We start from the raw sequence: 22,303 nt of genomic DNA, 5'->3' as shown, positions 1-22,303 counted from the left end.
AGCAGTGTAGGTCCTCAGCGGTGCTGTACTGCCATCTTCTGAAGTGTACACAGCATTTTGACTCCATTCGATTTGTTTTATATTACTGGGGCCCAAGCACCGACTTTGGAGCGAGAACCCTACGAAATAGCTGAATGTTTTGTTAATATTATTCCAGCAGAACAATAGCCAACCTTAGGTTTTTAACATGCCACAGGACTCCCCAAACTTTCCTCAAAATTGTACCCTTGGGGAAATCGCATATGATGATGCTTGTAGTGGCTATTTGTAAGTTATCGGGGCGTGGCTGTGGCAGGGGGGCCAAATTTTGGGCACTTTTTAAACTACTTTTTCCGTGTTTTCAGCACTATAATTCCACGTAATCCTACACTGCTTTTGTCAATCAGCACAAAACAGGCAGAGTCACACAATGATCCTGAACACATTCATGCATCAGAATCATTCAATTTGTCACAGCGACCCCCGTGGCCAACACATATTTTCATTAAAGGATTTCTGATTGCCTTTACGAGTACATCCGAAAGTGTGGGTCCCAGAGGTATTGTAGGTGGGTCGCGAGAGGTTACACACAATAACAAAAAATCATAGAAACTAAAAGAATAAAAATGATATATAAAAAAAAAACATATCTTAAACGATCAGCAAATACTTGAATACATGTTATTATTTCAAGTCTCAAAGGTTAAAAAAAAAAAAAACACATCCAGAAGTTTTAACTCATATCACCTTTTTATTATATGTGTTTCCTGATGTATAGGCTACAATAGGTGTTATGTTTAACTAATGTTGGATCCACTGGTTACACTGTTAAACATTTTGCTATATTTTGCTCACATCCTAATTTTAAGAGTTATCAGTGGAGACTGATAGGAGACATTAATGCCACTTATGAAGAGTCTGCAGGGCCATGAAGTGTGTCTAAGAGATAAACTAGAAAGTAAATAAATGGTATTAGCATTTATTGTATTTTGTGACCCCATGAACACTTTCCAAGTCATGTATATGAGTATGGAAGCACATAAACATTTGCCTTAAAATTCCCTATTTATGAAACAAAATTATTATAAATAAAAGGTAAATATTAGAGGATTTTCAGGTCTCAAACTGGGCTTATTCGAAGCTTGGAAAAAGCTGCTATAAATTTTTTTAACATTCTGCCCTTTCACACTATTACACCTAGGCCTATAGTCTATTGTCTGCATATGCACCATAAAGCCACCTACAGAAAAGCATCTTGAACCCATGCCAGAATCCATGCCAGGATGTCCACCAGCTTGACCTCAGTTCAGGGGCTTTTTTGATTTTGCTAAATTATTTTGGCCTCTTGTAATTTTAAAATATTCTATGCCCCTGTAAATTCAGTTAGCCTACATAATTTAGCATAAATATCCTGTTAACTTACAGTTAGTCATGCTTGATTTTAGTTACCTTCTACTTAGACAAACTAAAGAGAAATAGGTCAGTTTGGTACAATGCCAATTTGATTTAGGCTTGTCATAATTAGCTGGTTTTGAGGTGTCAGCCAATTTCAATTTGTATATTTCAAAACCAGCCTAATAAAGTGTATTTTATAGGTTTATTTGAATTAACAAGCAATAAAAAGCAAAATGGCAATACATTGGTGACTGGAGAAAATGTCTGAGATATAAAAGTGGAGTCACATGACCTCAACAGAATCACAGAATCACAATGTTACACAGAAAAAAAGACCTTCATTTTGCTAAAGGATAAAGCATTGGCACATCTAGAGAGAGAGAGAATGTTGAGGACATTTTCACGAGTTATTTAGTCACACTTCTCCCTCACAGGTGGAAACTTTTTCTTTGAGATGTACAAGGGGCTGGCAAAAGAAAGTGAACTCTGTGTTGAAGAAATATTTTGTGTTCATACATGCAGTTCACCTTGAATAATTTAGTCATTTTCAGGATGTTTCAACATGAATAGGGCTGTGGATTGATCATTATATCTTATTTTAAAATTTAGTCAATCAAAAGGTAAAGCCTTTGGGACTGTTCAAAATATACCCCATGTCATAAGTAACTGGTGTCACTGTCAGAAATGATCAATTTCTGAATAAGATATAAGATTTCGCTGAATGACGTTCAAGCTTTATGTAATGGCTTTTGTGTTTTGATTAGCTAAAACAAGGAGGTTGGTAAGTTTGATGTGTGAAGTTAAATTTAACCAACAGGAAGTAAATAGTTTGATGTGCTCTTAGTTTGTCATTGTCTTCGTGCTGTGTGTCTTAATTGCGCAAAGGAGGCGATTTCTCTATACAATTTCGACCAACGTTTGAAATCTCCCTTTCAAACAATGAACATATAAAATAAAAGAGAAAGAACAACAATGACACAGACGTCAAATTCATTAATTAAAACGGCAACATTTAAACTTTTATTTTGAAGGTGAACAGTCGGAAACGACTTTTCAACTGTCGCCAACTCGACACTTCTGTCTCTCTGTCTAAAATTGATAAGTGATTGGTTTCCTTGATGGATAACATTTTGTGGGTCTTGTAACGTGCTCACAGAAGGTAAGCATGCAACGGTGTCAAGTGGGACGAAATACAAACTTAAATATTTTTCATTAAGTGTCGACGGATTTTTTTAACGATAGCTTTGCAAGGTTAGACGTAGTTAACAGTGATGCCTTTGTCTCGGCGGTAAAACTAGGTGATGTTGAAGGCCAGCCGTTAACCGTGGCTAATGTTATGTGTCTGTGGTCTGTACCTGTCCACGGTGAGTGACACCGCCGTGGACAGCTGCTGCCCTTTAAGCTAGCTAACGGCTGATGTGTGCGCAGATCCTGTGTGACATGAGAGGGAGCTGGCAACATTTTTTGTTGGTTGAAGCTCCAGACATGCCTTCATCATTAGCGTCTGCACAAAGAAATTACATTACATTCAGTAATGATCCGCTGGTGTGGTTGTCATCTTTATCATCTGAAATGATCAGCATGAAACCAGGAGTGTGCGAAAAAATATGCTTGAGTTTTGCATGGAGTATTGTTGTTGCCATTCAAAGGGGGTAATGTCGACATTAACCCAACTTCAAATAAAAAAAATGTGTTTAAAGTTCATTTTGGGTGACTTGGTCGTGATGAGTGACCAGTGGGTTTCTGCCCTTCCCCAACAGTTAAAGTTACAATGAAATATGACCACTTAAAGCTCCTGTGAGGAGTTCTTAACAGGTTAGAAAACAGGCTCCCACCTGGAAGGATGGGGTTCCCCATCAAGACCAGTGATGTCATGGGCTCATATATTTGCCCTGCTCAAATAAAACCAAGCCAGGAAAGAAGTGAACAATTTTCTAATGGGCTAAATAAAATTTTCAGTCACACATAGCTCTTATTATTTTCACATGTTTACAGCAACTTTATTCCAACAGATCTTAAGATGTTAACACACAAAGTTTGGATTTCACTTTACAGGGACTTCGATGCACGTAATATTGTTCCTGTAACCACTGCAGCAGGGTAGGTGTCAGACTAAGTGACCTGCAGCATGCTGCAAAAAGCCTTTTTTGTCACATTTTCTGTGAGCAGAAATGCAAAGCGATATTACTTGACTACTACAAGACAACAATATTCATCATCCACAATCGACACAATCTTAGATTATCTTACAGGGTTTTAATTATGTTTTGGAAAATGTATCAAAGAATGTGAACAATAAGTAACTTGGATGTCATCTCTTGCCACATTTTCTGTTTTTTTGTCTTCCTCTTTCTGCCTCTTTTGCCTATTTTGAAGCATAATATCTACTGTAAAAAAGAAAACTTAAAGTCCATACAAATAATAACCCAATGAGTTTTATCTAGAAGTAATCTTAAAAGAATCATATTATTTTGAAGATAGGAAGCACTTGAGGCATGTATGACAACCCTATCAGGTTCTTTTGTGACCCCAACAGGCCCCTTTCTGAAAGTATTCTCTCTTTCTAAATTCCATACTCTTGTATAAAGTTTATTTTGCCATTCCAGAAATACCTATGACTTAGTTTTTTATACTAAACTGTTTCCTCCACCCAGGGGTTCATCATGGCGTTGAAAAGGAGAAGGGCGACATCCCCCTCTAGCAGTGTGAGTGGAGGAGATTTTGACGATAGCCAGACATCATCGTTAGTCTCTTCAATTGGGAGAAAGAGGAGAAGGACCTCAAACATTCCAACTGTGGATCCTGTAATTTTACAAATTTCAGTTATTGTTTTGCTTTAAAGTCACTGTCAGAATAATAAAACCTATGCAGATTAAGCAGTGGAAAACTAAAATGAGGTGGATCGTTTTCAGTGTTTAATCCTTGCTTTGCAGATTGCTGTATGTCATGAACTGTACAACACAATCAGAGATTACAAGGATGACCAGGGTAGGATGCTGTGTGAGCTCTTCATCAGAGCCCCAAAACGGAGGTAAGGATATGGGAAAGCTCTCATCAAATGTGCGTATATACATATTAAACCTGAAAATTTCCATTAACTTAAGTCCAATCATATTGTCAGAAAGAGACAAAAGCTTGCTGTTTTTACAGGAATCAACCAGACTATTACCATGTGGTGTCTCAGCCTATTGACATGATGAAGATCCAGCAGAAATTAAAGATGGAGGAGTATGACGATGTTGAACAACTTACTAGTGACTTTCAACTGTTATTCAGCAATGCAAAAGCATATTACAAGGTGAAATAACATGCTATATGATAAAAGTTTATATACATCTAAAAATGATGAGTCAGGCTATCCCTCTGCATTAATATGTATTCTTTTGCCTGTTTAGTCTGACAGTCCTGAGTACAGGGCAGCCTGTAAGCTATGGGACCTTTATCTGCGGACCAAGAATGAATTTGTCCAGAGAGGGGAATATGAAGAGGATGATGAAGATTGCTATGATGCCCAAGACAATCCTGGGGGGTCAACTGAGGATGAGGTGATTACCCTAAAAAATTAAATTAGATGTCTTTATACATCACTGCTTATAATATCCATCTTTTAGATAGGATCCATGTACTACTGTACTGATTCAATTCACAGGATCTTAATCAACAATGTTACACTATTTTGAAACTGAATACATACTACTCAGGACCTTCAGACAACATGGTTTGATATTTTTTTAATAAAATGACTGTGAGGATGTTGCTTCATAAATGTAATGCCATAAGTGGCCAGGACTCCACTGATATAAGAGATTATGTATCTCACGGGGAATATTCCTGTATGATGAAGGCTAAATAAATCAGATATGAACAAACTTTAAATATTTGTGAAAATAGTTTACTATTTAGATTCTTCCTTTTTTCACATTGTTATACTCCGTTGCTCGTCATGTGAGGTTTTATCATTAATGATTTTAAAAGGACACAATGGTACCGATACCTCTAGTTAATTACAATTTTTGATTTAATCAAGCTTATTACTACACAATGATGCTTAAGATAAAGCTCTTTGGTTTGACAGATAGCCCTAATAGATTTAAATCTGTAACAAAATCTTAACAGGGATGAAAATCACATGTTAATCTTTGATAGGTCATCATACAGTGTGATATGATATGATACGATACGATACTGTACGATATGATACGTGACACCTGTCTTATGCTTATAACAATATCATCTTACAACTATTCTTTGATAACAAGACAATCATGTAATAGTGCATCATGAAACTGAAAAGGACCCTTAAAAGGTAGAGTGCTGGAATCTGGATTTTTTATTTATTCATTGCAATTACAGTGCCTATAAAAAGTATTATCCCCTATGGATGTTTTACCTTGTTAATGCTTTTATGAATCTAACATGGTCAATATAATTTGGCTAGTTTAAGAAAAGAAACCAAAAAAAATCTTTTATGTTGAAGAGAAAACACAATGTAATGTCAATTGAATAAAAATATGTAAAGTAAAATAAGAGATTGCATAAATATTCTCCCACATCAAAGTGACTGACCTAATTCCTACCTACCTAATATGCTGCTGTCTTGGCCGAGTCTCCCTTGTAAAAGAGATTTTTGTATCTCAATGGGAAATAATCTGGTTAAATAAAGGTTAGATACAAAAAAATACAAAAAATTCAACAGAGGTCCAACCAGTTGGTGCTTGTAGTCTCACAGTTAGTGAAATGGGGCTTACCTAAGTGCAGTGAATGTGTCTTAAGTGATTGTAGACAGACAACTGTGTCTGGAAGGTCCAGTCACTGGTTAATCAGTATTACTGGCTACCATTACATCATGACGACAAAAGAACATTCCAGAGAAAAGGTTATTGAAAAGTATAAGTCAGAGGATGGATACAGAAAAAATTCCAAGAACATCCCCTGGACATCAGTTAAATCCATTATCAAGAAGTGGAATGAATATGGCACCTGTGTAAATCTGCCTAGATCAGACCATCCACACAAACTGAGTGACGATGCAAGAAGGAGACCAGTGAGAGAATCTACCAAGACACCTATGACTACTCTGATGATTTATAGACAGCTGAGATGGGAGAGACTCTGCATACAATAACTATTGGCTGGGTTCTTCCCCAGTCAAAGCTTTAAGGGAAAGGATCAAAGAGCAAGCCTCTGAAGAAAACTCATATTAAATCTCAACTAGAGTTCACCCAAAGACAGACTACGTGGTCAAGTGGTAGAAAGTTCTTTGGTCTGATGAGACCAAAATGGTACTTTTTGGCCATCAGACAAGATGCTACATTTGGCGGACACCGAACACTGCACATCACCACAAACACACCATCCCCACTGTGAACCATGGTGGTGGCAGCATCATACTGTGGGGATGCTTCTTGACAGCCTGTCCTAGAAGGCTTGTAAAGGTACAGGGTAAAATAAATGTGGCAAAATATAGGAAAATCCTAGAGGATAATCTAATTCAGTCTGCAAGAGAGCTACAGCTTGGGAGAAGATCTATTTTCCAGCAAGACAATGACCCAAAGCATACAGCAAAAGCTACACAGAAATGGTTTAAATAAACAAGGTGAATGTTCCTGAGCAGCCAAGTCAAAGCCCAGATCTCAGTCTAATAGAGAATTTGTGGCTGGACTCGAAACGGCTGTTCACGCCCTATAAACCTGACAGAGCTTCAGTAGTTTTGCAAAGAAGAATGGAGTAAAATTGTAGTGTCCAGATGTGCAAGCCTGACCGAGACCTATCCACACAGACTTAGTGCTTTGATTACAGCCAAAGGTGGATATACTAAATACTGACTTGAATAGGGGGGGTGGTATTTATACAGTCACTTATTTTGCCTCACATATTTTTATTTAATTGACATTACTTTGTAGAAATCTGTTCTCCTTTAACATTAAAAAGATTATTTTTCAAGCAACCTCATTATATTGACCATAATTAATTTATAAAATCAATAAAAGGGTAAAACATCCAAGGGGGAAAATAACTTTTATAGGCACTGTATGTCTTAGTTTCAACTGTTATCAGCATTATCCTGCCATCTTCTGCTTATTTTATTACTTTGCAACTTGTCTGTTTGACTTCCATTCATATTACCCCCCTTTGTGTTAAAAGCACTACCATGTTGACTCATAAAGTAGTGATGCCATGAGTGAAATTGGCAGTGAAATTAATTTAAAGTGAGGTAATGTTTCATAATTAAAATCTTGATATTTGGCACCAGCACTTCAGTAATTGTATAGTACCAGTAATGACTATAATATTTTACTATGTCAGTATTTTTTTAAGAACTCTGATCTCTTGTTTATGACAGAGTGCACCTACCTTCTTGAAAGACGTCCTTGAGCAACTCCTTGATGCTGTGGTGTCTTACATTGAGCCCACTGGCCGTCTGGTCAGCGAACTTTTCCAGAAGCTTCCCTCCAAAATGGTATGAGCACCTACTGTATAATTTTTAGGAAAAATCGTCTAAATAAACAACGGCTTTGACTGGTAGTTTGCTTTTCTACTTTTAGCAATACCCTGATTATTATGCCATCATAAAGGAACCAATAGATCTGAAAATCATCGCTCAAAAGATTCAGGTATTCTTTTGCACCTCCAAAATTAGAAATCTAAATTAATGTCCAAAAATGTGCTTATAAAATTTAATATTCATGTTTTTGCTTTCAGTTGGGCCACTACAGGAGTGTCAATGCCATGGCTAAAGATGTCGATTTGCTGGTTAAGAATGCTAAAACTTACAATGAGCCTGGATCACAAGTGTTCAAGGTGAATGGCTTATTTAAAATATGATTAAAACTGGATCATGAGCAGATAAACAAACCTTTGACCTACTTATGTGTTCCAGGATGCAAACACCATCAAAAAGATTTTTGCACAAAAGAAGTCTGAGATGGAACATGGAGAACCAATCAAATCCAGCATACGGATCAGGTAAAAGAGGCACTGCTGAGCTCAGTGCATCACTGTTATTAATCTTAACAGTGCTGCTATCCCTGATCTTCTGTCTGTCTCTTTTAGGAATAGAAGATCTGCACAGGGAGACCGCCTCTCTGCTATCACCATGGCTCTACAGTATGAAAGTGACGAGGAGGGCATCCTCTCTGGTACGCCTTCATTTCATTATTTGCATTTCATGCTGCAGACTGTGCTTTGATGAAGATGCTGCAAACACAGAAGGGCTTTATTTGATGGTTGCATCATTATTTGTTTATCTCTTCCTGTTTTTCTCAGGTTCTGTGCACTATGACGAAGGGGAATCTGAGGCAGAGAGTCTGACTTCGAACATGGACATGAGTAATCCCATCTTTCAGCTGTACGAAGCTGTGCGGGGTGCAAGAAACAGCCAGGGCCAGCTGATCTCTGAGCCTTTCCTGCAGCTGCCCTCCAGGAAGGACTACCCTGACTACTACCACCAGATCAGTCAACCCATCTGCCTCCATCAGATAAAGTATGACAGAACTAACACTAATCTTAATCTGTGTCTGTCATATGTCTGTCCACAGAATAAAATCTGAATTTTAATCATCGATAGTACTGAAAAAAAAAAACCCAAATAGACAGGTGCATATAGGGAAATAAGTCAATTAAATACACAAATACTTTGTGAATGTTTTTCACCCATACATTACAAATGCACTGGTATAATTTAGACAGTGTGCAGGAGTTTGCTGGCATATTTGGTAATAAAAAACAAGTTTTGTGTGACTAGGACTTGGATTTTTGTTAAAATGGTATAAAGAACGTATTAATACTGTTTGATATGTTAAAAAAATCTAGTGTTGTAACAATGCTGCATAAAAATCAGGACCAATTTCATACTCATGTTCATATTAAGTACAGCTTCTACATAATCATTCCTGACCCAGTGGTTTCAATACAAGAGTTCAACACTTGAGTTCATTGTGTATTCTTTATTTAAATCAATTTTATATTTTAATCAACAATCAACAAAATTTGTGAAATAATATATTTTCAATATTTTTGTATTTTCTTATAAATTAATTTGAAAAAGGAGGATGGATTACCAAGGAAGCAAAGAGCATAAAAAACTCTATTCTTTGGAATGGGTGACATTACTACCACAGAATTACAAGATATATTATTGTAAAAAAAAATTCTTGGTCTGTAATTTTCTGAGTAGTATTTTTTCCCACTGTTTGTTTACATTCCTTTTCATTTGTAAACAAACAAAACCCCAGCTGAGGCAGAAGCTCTGACCTGCATGCAGTTGCTGCTAACCAGGCTGACCTTCCAAAGGCTTTTTTCCTGAGTATCTCCTATTTTTTTTCCAAACACAAACATCAAAAAAAGGTTAAATTCAGGAGTTGGGCAATGTTCTCTTCCTCAGAAACCTACATGAGAGCTCCCCCTCCATTTAGAGTGATTTATTCAGAAAAGTAATTAGAAAAATAGGGAACAATCTGACCCATAAAAACAGAGAAAAAAAAAGTATTTTCTTATGCACTTATGTACCAGTTAATTTTCACAATTTCTCATAGTTAGAAGCATATTACTTTGGGACAATGTCTTTAAATTAAACAGCTTTAAAAAGGGATAACCACTCAGATTTCTCTTCTTTACAATAATAGAAAGTTACAAAAAAAGTTTCATTAAAACATTTGAAACAAACCTATTGAACAATAGTGAGGGAACATACTGAGCTGAAATAATTCAAGATAACTGTCTCCAAATGTCTTAGAGCAATGATTCTCAGCTGGTGGGTCAGGACCCAAACTGGTTTACAAAGCTGTGCCATGAAAAAAATATGTGGTAAGACTTTATGATGTATGAAATCCATAAGTGGACATACAAAACATCTATACATTTTTATGGTTTTCCTGTGATGGCAACTAAATTTCAGTCTTTTTCTCAAGATTTCAACTATTTATCTCCTTTTGCTGAATAACAGAGCTGGTTTTCCCAAGATAATTAGCAAATTCCTCAAGAAATTACCAAGTTTCCAGGCTGTCTTGGGAAAACATGGAGTAGAGTACGATGTATCCACACTTGTCCTTCTGTAATGATGAGCTTTTTAAAACACATTTATTTGTCCCATCTTCTTATGTTCCATTTAAGGTCCAAACTTTAACAATTTTCATTAAAACCATTTAAGTGGTTGAACATTTTGAAGAATTTGGGTCCAGATTTTTCCTCAAGAGGTGGAGATGGGTTCTCATGTCTGGCCAGTTGAGAACAAATGTTTTACAGAACTGAGTGTCAATCTTAAGAGTATGTTTCAGTCAGCTGAGCAAGTTTGATTAAATGAACTGTCTCTACATTAAGTAACTTGATCAATAAATGCCTCACAATATGCCATGGAAAGGTTGGTGGCAATAATATAACATTTCATACAACCTGCATAGATACCCGTTCTGTCTCCACTTTTTTCTGTAATTTTCCATGTTTTTATCAGTTTGTTCTTTTATTTTGCTTCACCAACACTCTCTCTCTTTTATTTTCTGCCCACACTCACTGTACAGTTCAGTATTTCTGTGCCCTCCTTCCCAAATGTGAGAGCCCATAATTCCCCACAGGAACAAGATGAAGAACAATGAGTATGAGGGTGTCGAGCACGTTGACTCTGACCTGACGCTGATGTTTGAGAATGCCAAACGCTACAATGTTCCTCATTCGTCCATCTACAAGCGAGCACTCAAACTCCAGCAGATTCAGCAGGTCAGTCTAGCTGTGACTTTGTCTTAGTGTTATGTATTTTAAGAAGCATTTTAACAATTAATCTATTATCTGTCTAGATAAAGAGGAAGGAGCTTTTACAGCGAGATGACGATGATGGAGACAGCATGCTCTCATCTGCCACCTCTGACACCAGTAGCACTAAAAGAAAAAGGTCTGCCACATTTTATTCACTCAACAGTCTGCGGTTATTTTCTTCATTTTTGGTCATTAAGAAAGAGTAAAGGTGAATTTTATTTTGTTTCCAGTCACAAAAAGAACACAAAGAAAAATCGAATGAAAGCACTCCTAGTGTCTGTGACTGAGGCACGAGAAGCTGGCACAGGTCGCAGGCTGTGTGACCTCTTTATGGTGAAGCCCTCCAAGAAGGACTATCCTGACTACTACAAGGTCATCCTGGAACCCATGGACCTCAGGACCATTGAACACAACATCCGCTCAGACAAATACATGACTGAAGATGCAATGGTGGAGGATATGAAACTGATGTTCCGCAATGCTCGACACTACAATGAAGAAGGCTCACAGGTACCATCTGATGGTATTTGTATCTACCTTACAGCAAACTAATGTCATGTTACATAATGTTCATAAAATGCTTGAAGTCTTTTGTTCCTTGATCAATTTCAAAATGTAAATCTGGGGAAACATTTACCATAAAGGAAATTAATTTGAGCTTTTACTTATGCTCTTAAAGAAGGGATATTTTAGGGGCAGCCTGTCCTCATATTGTCTGAAATTTTCAGAAGTGTATCTCTGAAAAAAGCTCAAAACTACAGAGACGCTTCTTCCAGGAACCAGGAGCTGCTCACTGGTGAATTTTTTGTTGTGTTAAAGGTTTACAATGATGCGGACGTCCTAGAGAAGATCATGAAAGACAGACGCAAGGATCTTGGGCCTGCAACAGATGATGATGATATGATGTCACCAAAGTTGAAAATACGTAAGTCATCTGTCCAACCCCATCCCCCTCTAACACTCAAGGAAAAAAAAATCTTTGTCACAAGCCATTTTAAAAGTCACTCCCCTGGCAAACACTTGGCCTTTTTTTGTAACCTTGGAGGACTCCTCAATTCTCCTTTCTAATTTAATTCAATCAGTAGAGACTTAATACGAGTTTAACAACATTTTATTTTACATATGAAAGAAAGTGCAATGTCTCTGGCAATTAGACTCCTTGTAATGACTTTATGTACTTGAAGGGGTAGTGAGCCAAAGGAAGGAATAGGTTACCCCCCTATGGAGTCTAGACACTGGTGGTGTCGATGAGGGATGCAGGATCAGATGAGCAGAAGACCTGTGAGATCTGGACTAGATGCTGATGAACTGAATGAAGGTGGCTGGGGTGGAGGAGGGTTGCAGTGTCCATGCTGAAACGACAAGCTGACTGAAGGAGACAATGACAGAATAAATCTGACAGGTGCATGATGAATTGTCAAACAAGGTTGTGGCAGAATCTGATTAGCTTAGGTCACATATTATGCAAAAATCCCCTTTTCAGGCTTTTCTGGAAAAAATATGTGCCCCTTGCCTGTCTGCAATCCCCCTACGAATCAGAAAATGTGTGCTTAAACAAGCTGTTCTCAGATTTTTCCCCTCATGATGTCCCTATCATGAGTCCTTATCATGGCGCTGAGATATTTTTTTGTAGAAATTTTTCTCCATTCCTTCCCAAGTGGTAAATCTACATTAGGTGTGTGAGTGCGTAAGTGCAGGTGTGTGCATCTTTTAGATGGATTATGCAAAGGGTCCGGCTTGAGACAAAGGGCCAAAGGAGGGCAGATATTCCCTTTTGCATCTTGTCTGAGCTCAAATAAGAAAAAAATTGCTTTGGTAGATTTGTTAGTCACAGACAATTATTTGTTTTCTATTTTTAGCAATGATGAAATTAATTGACAGGGGCAGATCCAGGGGATGGACTTAATTTTTACAACAAAGGCAGAGTACATAGGTCTCATTTCAAATTTTTTTTTTTTTTTTTACAAGTGTGCTTATCTAAATATCTGTGATCTAATAAGAAAATAATAGATTGTTACGAAAATGAAACAAGTACCATTATCAGTAAAGGAGGGTGGGGAAAACGAAAATTTGTCACAACGGGCAAAAGAGAGCAGGAGAGGCGGAGGCGGAGAGAGAAGCCATAGCTAGGCTAAGTGCTACACTAAAGTGTTATATTTGGGTCTTTAAATTTTTTTGTACTGTTTATGTTGTCTGATATCTTGATGTTGTCTGATTTTATGTAGATTTTAATGTATTCTTTGTTGTATATACCATCAACCTGCTGGGGACTACAGATGGAAATTAGCCTATGGCTACAATCTGGCACTTTTACATGTCCATGTTCATTAATGCACATTGTCCCTTGTAATAAATAAATAAATAAGCTAAGCTAGGCTATGCTGAGTTGCATTTGAAGAGGAAAGGGAGGCTAAGAGAACTGCCGCTAGCTTTAGCTCAACTGATGCTATGACAAACACAGCAGCTTAGGACCTGTACAAACAGGAAGGGATGCAGTAGGCTCACCTTACATCAGCACATCAGAAGACCATGTTTTCAGACAAAGTGGACCACAGGATGGTCCTGAATGATGATGTGATGCAACAGTTTAGGATTTTATTGAAATCTGTATATATTTCAGATTTTTTTTATGGCGACTGTTTCAAACCAGTACACCAAGAAGTCCTCTGAGACGTATAAAGGACAACTGGAGCAATGAGGTGGTGTACAAATAGATACAGACAGACACAGAGATGCGCTGCCAATTATAAGGTGTCCTGAAAGAAATGTATCCATCACAAAACACAGCTTGTTTTTTGGCTGCTGAAAAACATCTTTGGGTGAATTTTTAATTTACCCACCACCTTGACCAGTGAATCTAAAAGTTAATTTCAAATCTTAATTTATGAGCTTTAGTTGGATTTATATGTAGTCATCAAAAGTATTCCATTAAAAAAAAACAATCTGATTAATTTCATTGCAGGAAAGAACAACATCACACTGAAGAAGTCCAAGTACCTAACACCTCTACAGCAGAAACTGAATGAGCTTTATGAAGCAGTGAAGAACTACACAGACAAACGGGGCCGTCGCCTCAGCACCATCTTCCTTCGCTTGCCGTCTCGGGCTGAGCTCCCTGATTACTACATCGCCATCAAGAAACCTGTGGACATGGAGAAAATCAAGAGCCACATGATGGCGAACAAGTACCAGGATGTGGATGCACTAGTGGAGGACTTGGTGCTCATGTTTAACAACGCCTGCACATACAATGAGCCAGAGTCTCTGATTTACCGTGATGCCCTTGTGCTGCACAGGGTGCTGCTGGAGACCAGGCGGGACCTGGAGGGAGGTGATGATGCCCATGTGCCAGATGTACCTCGCCTCATTCAGGAACTCATTCGGAGCCTGTTTGTCTCTGTGCTTGGTCACCAAGATGATGAAGGTCGTTGCTACAGCGATTCACTTGCAGAGATTCCCGCCTTAGATCCGGCAAATCCTGACAAGCCAGGACTCAATTTTGAGATTATCAGGACTAATGTTGATCGAGGGCGCTATAAGAGGTTGGATGTGTTTCAGGACCACATGTTTGAGGTGCTGGAAAAGGCCAGACGATTGAATAGGTAATGTCTAGCATGCTGTGCAAAAATCATCATATTATTGTACTCCAAAAAAGTTAAAGTTACCTTACCACACCTCTTTATGACAGGACGGATTCAGAGATCTTTGAAGACGCTGTGGAGCTGCAACAATTCTTTATTCGCATCAGAGATGAGCTATGTAAGAATGGAGAGATCCTAATGTCTCCTGCTCTCAGCTACACATCTAAACATCTGCACAGCGATGTGGAGAAGGAGAAGAAAGAAAAGCTTCCCAAGGAGTTTGAGGAAGACAAAATCAAGAGGGAAGAGGAAAAAAGGGGTAATTGGTTCAGTTTATATCAAAGATCATAGCATACAGAGGTTCTGTCATGCACAGTTATATATTAGTTTTACTGAGTTAGTTTTGAATTCCCAGAAGCAGAGAAGAGAGAAGACTCTGTTGGAGGACTGTGGCAGTCCAGCCTGCAGCGAACATACAGTCAGGACTGCAGCTTCAAAGACAGCATGTACCATGTGGGAGACTATGTGTATGTGGAACCTGCAGAGCCAAATCTTCAGCCTCATATCATCTACATTGAACGCCTGTGGCAGGATGACACAGGTCAGTCATTTGTTAAAGATAATCATTGTTTATTTAAAAGGTAGGCATGTTTATATTTCCTGCTAGATCTTGTTCAGTATCTGTAAGGTAAAGGTCCTATCCCTAGACTCTTCAGCTGGATTCTAACAAGATTTGTGTATTTATAATTAGTTGACTTTTTTTCATCTTAAGGGACACAATTATTTTCACAATATAATACATTTATATGATTTATTTGTTGTTTGCTCTTTTATTAATGGACATTTTATATATTAACATTTGAAATTATTATTTCTATATATGAATTCTATATTTTATGATATTTTCTGTCGAAATCATGACTATATAAAGAATGGACAGTGCAACTCTTGCTCTAAGCAAAGCCAAATGATTTAGAGCTTCCCTAAACTGACCGGCTGCAGCGTAGGTCATAAACCCTGGCTCCTCCATGCTAAAAGCTGAGACATGGCATGCCATGATTGATAGCTCTGTTGAGGAATGAGGCTTATGTAAGGCTGTATAACACCAGGACATAGTGCATGGGAAACAGTGAGAGGAAGCATTACAAACACTAACACAAGAGTCAGCGTATTTCTATTCTCTATTTAAGGTGGATTTTCACTGTGTTAGGTGCTCATGTTTCTATTTTTAGTACAGTTGTAGTCCGAGCTGTATTACCTAATCATCTATCAGCAGGCTGGCAGACAAGTAAAACAATTTATGGTGACAACAACAACAGGCAGAACAATGTCCACTCTGACAGATCAGCTCTAATTTAACAGTATCTTACAATTACCCATCTTTATAGACAAGTATCTAAATATTTGTCTATAAAGCAAAGCATCTACCAGACAGTGATAGATGATTTAATTGTCTGGTTCAGAGAGACCCAAGAATCTGTTCTGCTGTGGAGTGTCTCAACAGGAGGGATGTTTGCCAACTTATCAATACATTATTTTTCATTTGTGACAGCAGTTTAACATTATTACTTCCAGCTGATCCTCACTGCACATACTCTGACCAAATGCATATGTCAACACCCATCATGGAAGGAGGAGGTTGAGGCATGTTGTCCATCTTTATGTACAGTTAAAAAAATGTCTGAAATAGAAATGTAACTCATATAAAATCCATTGAAACTTAAAAAGGGAAATCACATATCATGAGAAAACTAAGCAAATTCCAGCTGAAGCAAGGATCCAGGAACAAGGAAACATGAAATAACAGAGTTGATACGCTCCAATACTTTTTGTTGATGATAGTTTTAATTCATTCAGGTGAGAAGTGGCTTTACGGCTGCTGGTTCTATCGGCCAAATGAAACATTTCATCTTGCCACGAGGAAGTTCCTGGAAAAAGAAGTTTTTAAGAGCGACTATTACAACAAAGCTCCTGTTAGCAAAATTCTGGGAAAATGTGTGGTCATGTTTGTAAAGGTGAGTGCTTTATTGTTACATTTTAAGTATTTGTTGTTGTACTGTGTGTCAAACAAATGTCCATGTTGTGTTGGATTCAAGGAGTACTTCAAACTTCACCCAGAGGGCTTCAGAGCCGAGGATGTTTATGTGTGTGAGTCTCGCTACTCTGCCAAGTCCAAGTCCTTCAAGAAGATCAAGATGTGGACCATGCCCTTGAGCTCAGTCCGCTTTCTTCCCAGAGAGGTCCCACTGCCTGTCGTCCGTGTGGCGTCCATGTTTGCCCCCAAACAAGAGGAGAAACCACCGGAGACAACTGATGAAAGCAAAATAACAGATGTTATTATAGAAAAGGTGAACACATGTTGTTGTTTGATTTCCTACAAAATCAACCAGAGTACAGGTAAAATAACAAAAACTGTTTTCAGGAAAATCATGTGTGTCTGCAGGAGAGGGAGGATGTTCCAATGGAAATGACCAACGGGGAGCCAGGATGTCAATACTACGAACAGCTCAGCTACAACAATCTGTGGCTTAAAGTGGGAGACTATGTTTACATTGGTTCACATGGACTGGTGCGCCACCGAGTGGGCAGGTACAGTAAATATCGAACAGTGCTATCAGCTGTATTTTGATGGCTGGAAGAGATAAGCATTACCAGACATTTAAAGAAAACCGTTTGGTTTTTTTTTTCTAAAAAGAAAAAAAAATCTCTGTAACAGAAATATAGATATGTTAAAATGAACTAACCAAAACCGTATGAAAAACAAACTAAAATAAGCTGAAATTACAGAGAAATTGTCTGGGTTTCATCTGTACATTTTTTTCACAATCATGCGGAGTCTTATGCAGATATTTGTGGTTGTTTAGCTTTTGAATACATGCTTGAAATTGGTATTGTGTTTTGTGTTTTATTTAAAATACTATTTATTACTCTTTTGTCTTGTTCCTGACAATGGTCAGTTATTAAAAATCGGCTGACACTAATGCTAAAAACTAAAACAAACTTAAATATTTTGATGAAATAGAAACTACATTTACAAGCAAGTGTCAAAAGCTGAATAAAAGTAAATGAAAGTTGTAAAGAAAATCTCAAAATACGATGAAAATCAATAAAAAAAATTCTAAATGATTATAACCTTGCAGCTTTATGATGTATTCTGTGCAACTTGTTTTTTTACATTTCATTGAATAGGATTGAGAAAATGTGGATGAGAGATGGAGCCGGCTACTTCTTTGGTCCAATTTTCATCCATCCAGAGGAAACGGAGCACGAGCCCACCAAGATGTTCTACAAGAAGGAAGTGTTCCTGAGCAACCTGGAAGAGACCTGCCCCATGACCTGCATCATAGGTGCCCTCCAGACTGACTGGACTTTATAAAACAACTTTTATTCAGAAAGTGATGAAATGTGCTCACTAAGTCAGTTTTGTTGCTCCACAGGGAAGTGTGTGGTGTTGTCATACAAAGACTACCTGTCCTGTCGGCCAACCGAAGTGCCTGAGGAGAACGTTCTGCTCTGTGAGAGCCGCTACATAGAGAGTGAAAAGCAGATGAAGAAGTTTAAAGGTCTTAAGCGCTTTTCTCTCTCAGGGAAAGTAGTGGAGGATGAAATCTACTACTTTAGGTGAAAAACTCCCTCATTCTTGGAAAAAAACACCTTGTTTAAAAAAGGACAGAAAATACACAAATCCATAATACCGAAAAATATCTGTTATTTTATTTATTTTTTTCCTTTGTGATTTTCCATTCGTGGTTTTAATTTAAATGAAATAGTAACTTAAAGTATAGCAGTCAGTCCTTCTAAAAATAATGGTTTTTTTCAAAAGGTGAGAAATTGGCACAGTTTGTTCCTCTGATTGTACTCTACAGGAAGCTCATTGTGCCCCAGAAGGAGCCATCTCCTCTCCTGGACAGGAAAATAGAAGAACTGGAGGCTAAATTTGCTGATATGACGGATGAAGAGTTAGAGGATCTTGGGGACGATGATGGCGAGCTCGGAGACACATCTCTTCCTCAGATGCAATCATCTATGTCCAGTGACATGGACATCATGCCTTACACTCCTCCGCAGGTAGGGTGAAAGTATTTAAATGTAAACCTCACTTTCTCTAACAACCTTACAAGAAGTTATGTATTCATAAAGTTGATGTGAGCCAATCTCCTGTGACTGGTTGCAGTCCACACCAAAATCCATAAAGGGGCTCTCAAAGAAAGAGGGTTCAAAGCGGAAGATCAACATGAGCGGCTACATCCTGTTCAGCAGTGAGATGCGAGCGGTCATCAAAGCCCAGCACCCAGACTTCTCCTTTGGGGAGCTGAGCCGCCTCGTTGGCACAGAGTGGAGGAATCTGGAGGGCTCAAAGAAAGCTGAATATGAAGGTGAGCAGAACTTTTTAAAAATGAAATTCTAGGCTTGCTTCAGTTGTCTATATTCCAAGAATCGGGATCTTTATCTCCTTTTGTCCTATTTGTTCTACAGAGCGAGCAGCTAAAGTGGCTGAGCAGCAGGAGCGCGAGAGGGCTCATCATCAGACGTCCCCTAGAGCAGGTACCCCAGTAGGGGCTCTGATGGGGGTGGTGCCTCCCCCAACCCCCATGGGGATGCTAAATCCCAGCATGACGCCTGTGTCAGGTAACCCCTCATAGATGCAGATGGATCCCCAGTGTACACTAGAAGGCTGAAAAATGAAGCTGAACTGCTAGATTTGTTAACATTTTTTAGTTTTCTGATCACACCCATGCCAGCATGTTTGTGTTTGTGATGCCTCTGACATCGTTTATAGATCCCACACCTGGACTGTTGTACACTACTCTTTGTTCTCTGTGTTGATGTAGATCATGAAGCAGAATGTTTAGCTGTGCACCATTTAACAATAATGAATGAATTAGTGCCTGACAGTAGAGCATATGTATCTGTTTACCGTTCTGTTTGTTTGTGTGGCTTTCATTTTCATTCTAGTCTATCATAATGATCTGTAGATTCAATGAAAGCATATGTATCAGACTTATTAAGTTTCTGCTTTAGAAGGGCTAAAGGTGACGTCTCGGACTGGAAATTTGTTTCCTAAATCAGATCTCTGGAGCTAGAAGTTTTAATTTTTTAAACATTGACATGTCAATATGTAGGGATAATAGGTTGCTTTCTAATAAACCCAATGTTGCATTTGTCTTTTTCTATACAAGTATACTCTTCCAAATACTCTCAGCTTAAATAGTATGGATAAATTCTTTAAAATATGCCTTTTTAATAATATTCAACTTTTTTTTAGAAATGATCAAAGGGCTCAACAGAGATAATGAATGTCTTAGCCACAGATTGAATAGTCTGATATATATGACGATATTTCTCTATGCTTGATAGTGAAGTAGTGGATGCATGACTGATGCATGTTGCTGTCTTGTGCTACCACCTCTCCTTCCTAACAAGGTATGATGGGGGGATACAGGTCAGCTCTGATACCCACGAGAGGCCACATTAACAGCATGCTTAGTATGACCAGCATACCACTACACCACACAGGGGTGCCTGTTTTCCCCCAGCATCTCCTGCCCATTATACCTGGGCTTCCTGGAATGCCATACTTTGGTAAGAGCAATGTCAAAATCACCCCACCATCCCATGCAGTTGCTTCCTGTCTACTAGTCTGACTTGCTGGAGGGGCTACCTGTACCAATAGGCTGAGGTTTTTTAGATGATAACAAGTCGGTTGGGCAGATAAAGCCTCAACTGGAGCTTTGTTATTAGCTCTGCATATCACCAGTAATCTTATCAAAACAATTAGTAAAATGCTGAAACCTGAGGGTTTAATCAACATATACATACTTGAAAGTCATAGTTGTTGGAATGGGATTGTAATGAAACCTGTTAATTCAATTTTTGGACTCTGGGTATTATTTTGTAATACTCACCTTCAAAAATTGGCTTGTTGTTGTAATGCCCTCATGATTGTATCACTGCAGGGATCTCTGGTGTGGCAGGTGGAACTGGAAACACGCATGGATCCCAGGTAAGCTGTAAGGCTTTGTAATGTATATAGGACCAAAATTTAAATAAATTTTGCTGTCTTTGTGCAGATCTACTGAATGTGTTGGAGATTAAAATGAGACTCAGGAATAATATCAAGAAAATTAAAAATCCCCTTTATAGTAAAATGAATTCAGACAAAGATAGACTTTTGAGTCTTGTATTAGCTACTTTAACATTCAGATAATGTCTCAGCATTGCGTTGACCTAGAGCTTTTAAGGTATAGCTTTATAACTTACATTATGGTATTTTGTTTCTCAAAAAGTCTATATAATATTTAGAGCAAATAGTCCAAGCATTGTTGAAGTTTTTAGAAGGTGTGTTTGTGCCCATTACGGTGCACCAGTCTTGGTTTCCCCTCCTCTGGCCTGTCACTTAACCCCTTATTGCTTTGATGGCCTATCTCATCCTCAAAACCCCAGCTAACAAATACAAATGAACATATGTAACTCTGTGACATTTGAATTTAAAACTGCAGTACCTCTTTATTAGGACTGAATAAGAAAGCATGCTTTGGGTATTCTTATGTGAAATAAATAAAGAATTCAGTGCTAAATATTACAGTTATTATAATTTGTCTGTTAGATGGGTGTGCTGAGCTCAGGGCAGCAGGCACCACCACCCTATCCAGGACAAGGCCACATGGGATCACCTGCCCTCCAGCAGCCTTCCACCCCAGTGTTTGTATCCCCGCCAGCCAAAACTCAGCGGCTGCTCCACTCTGAGGCATACCTCAAATACATCGAGGGCCTCACTGCAGAGTCCTCTACCATCAGCAAGTGGGACCAAACTCTTTCAGGTTAATATTCATTAAAATCAGTTAAAAATGGTGATTAAATGGGCTACCCTAGTTTTTTTAGATTTTAATATATTTTTTGTATTTATGTATAGATGTATATAACCTCAAAGAAACATAAACATCACTTTCATCAGTCCCAATATGTGATTAATAATTTTATTGAAATGATGAAATCTTAGCACTTGTACTTTTAATGCTTTATTTGTGCACTTTCAGTTCAAAAACAGGATGTGCGTCTGACAAAAGAGCAGGAGAGCAGACTACCATCCCACTGGCTGAAGAGTAAAGGGGCCCACAAGACAATGGCAGATGCACTTTGGCGCCTCCGTGACCTGATGCTGCGAGACACCTTAAACATTCGACAGACGCACAATCTGTAGCATGCTCATAATCCTGAGCCTCTGTTCCCTCTGTACCTGTGAGACAGGAAGAGGATTAAGCTCACTAAAAGTGTTTACTTTATGTTGTGTTTAAAAAAATGTGTTTGTAGTCATTACAGCTGATCTCTGTGTTGAAGATGATTTTTTGTTTAACATTTAAGATGAACCGTTCCAAGTGCATTATTGTTTAAGATTGTCATTCTGTGATGATTGCCTTCATGCTTTCACGATTAAATGTGAAGAAAAAATGGCTTTTTGTCTACCTCAAAGAGTCTGCCAGCTTTTGAACTCTATTAAGATATCACTTGATAGTTATAACTTGAGCATCTTTATAAAGCCTTGAGTTAACACAAGAGGTTATATTGTGGAAATGGTCACTGGCTTAAATAAAAACAAAATC

General features: G+C 38.2%; 1 protein-coding gene across 2 annotated transcripts; it reads left to right on the top strand.

Annotated features, from left to right (window-relative positions):
• The first annotated feature begins 2,435 nt into the window (after positions 1-2,435).
• pbrm1 (polybromo 1) lies at positions 2,436-22,168 on the top strand. 2 transcript variants are annotated; one of them, XM_041782906.1, is made up of 30 exons: positions 2,436-2,533; positions 4,029-4,178; positions 4,308-4,405; positions 4,525-4,672; positions 4,770-4,919; positions 7,718-7,834; positions 7,920-7,988; positions 8,077-8,175; positions 8,255-8,340; positions 8,428-8,513; positions 8,641-8,857; positions 10,944-11,085; positions 11,163-11,257; positions 11,352-11,631; positions 11,941-12,046; positions 14,084-14,723; positions 14,810-15,021; positions 15,118-15,303; positions 16,560-16,717; positions 16,799-17,050; positions 17,146-17,291; positions 17,892-18,049; positions 18,140-18,323; positions 18,569-18,770; positions 18,877-19,078; positions 19,179-19,331; positions 20,127-20,285; positions 20,660-20,706; positions 21,310-21,523; positions 21,740-22,168. In XM_041782906.1, the coding sequence occupies exons 2-30, from the start codon at positions 4,038-4,040 to the stop codon at positions 21,901-21,903; spliced, it is 4,911 nt and encodes a 1,636-aa protein (XP_041638840.1). In that variant the 5' UTR covers positions 2,436-2,533; positions 4,029-4,037; the 3' UTR covers positions 21,904-22,168. The 2 variants fall into 2 exon arrangements, with proteins under 2 accessions (XP_041638840.1, XP_041638839.1); XM_041782905.1 differs by having other exon boundaries at positions 17,125-17,291.
• The last annotated feature ends 135 nt before the right edge of the window (positions 22,169-22,303 follow it).

Source organism: Cheilinus undulatus, linkage group 3 (assembly GCF_018320785.1).
Source record: "Cheilinus undulatus linkage group 3, ASM1832078v1, whole genome shotgun sequence".
In the NCBI taxonomy this organism is placed as follows: Eukaryota; Metazoa; Chordata; class Actinopteri; order Labriformes; family Labridae; genus Cheilinus; species Cheilinus undulatus.
The sequence above is the reverse complement of the archived record's forward strand: the minus strand, read 5'-3'. Positions and strand labels throughout refer to the sequence as shown.

Excerpts from the sequence above, each read along its gene's own strand:
- pbrm1 (XM_041782905.1), top strand. The coding sequence starts at position 4,038 with ATGGCGTTGAAAAGGAGAAGGGCGACATCCCCCTCTAGCAGTGTGAGT. Across the intron at positions 15,304-16,559 it reads CCTGTGGCAGGATGACACAG|GTGAGAAGTGGCTTTACGGC; the intron begins GTCAGTCATTTG and ends TAATTCATTCAG. Across the intron at positions 20,707-21,309 it reads GAAACACGCATGGATCCCAG|ATGGGTGTGCTGAGCTCAGG; the intron begins GTAAGCTGTAAG and ends TTTGTCTGTTAG.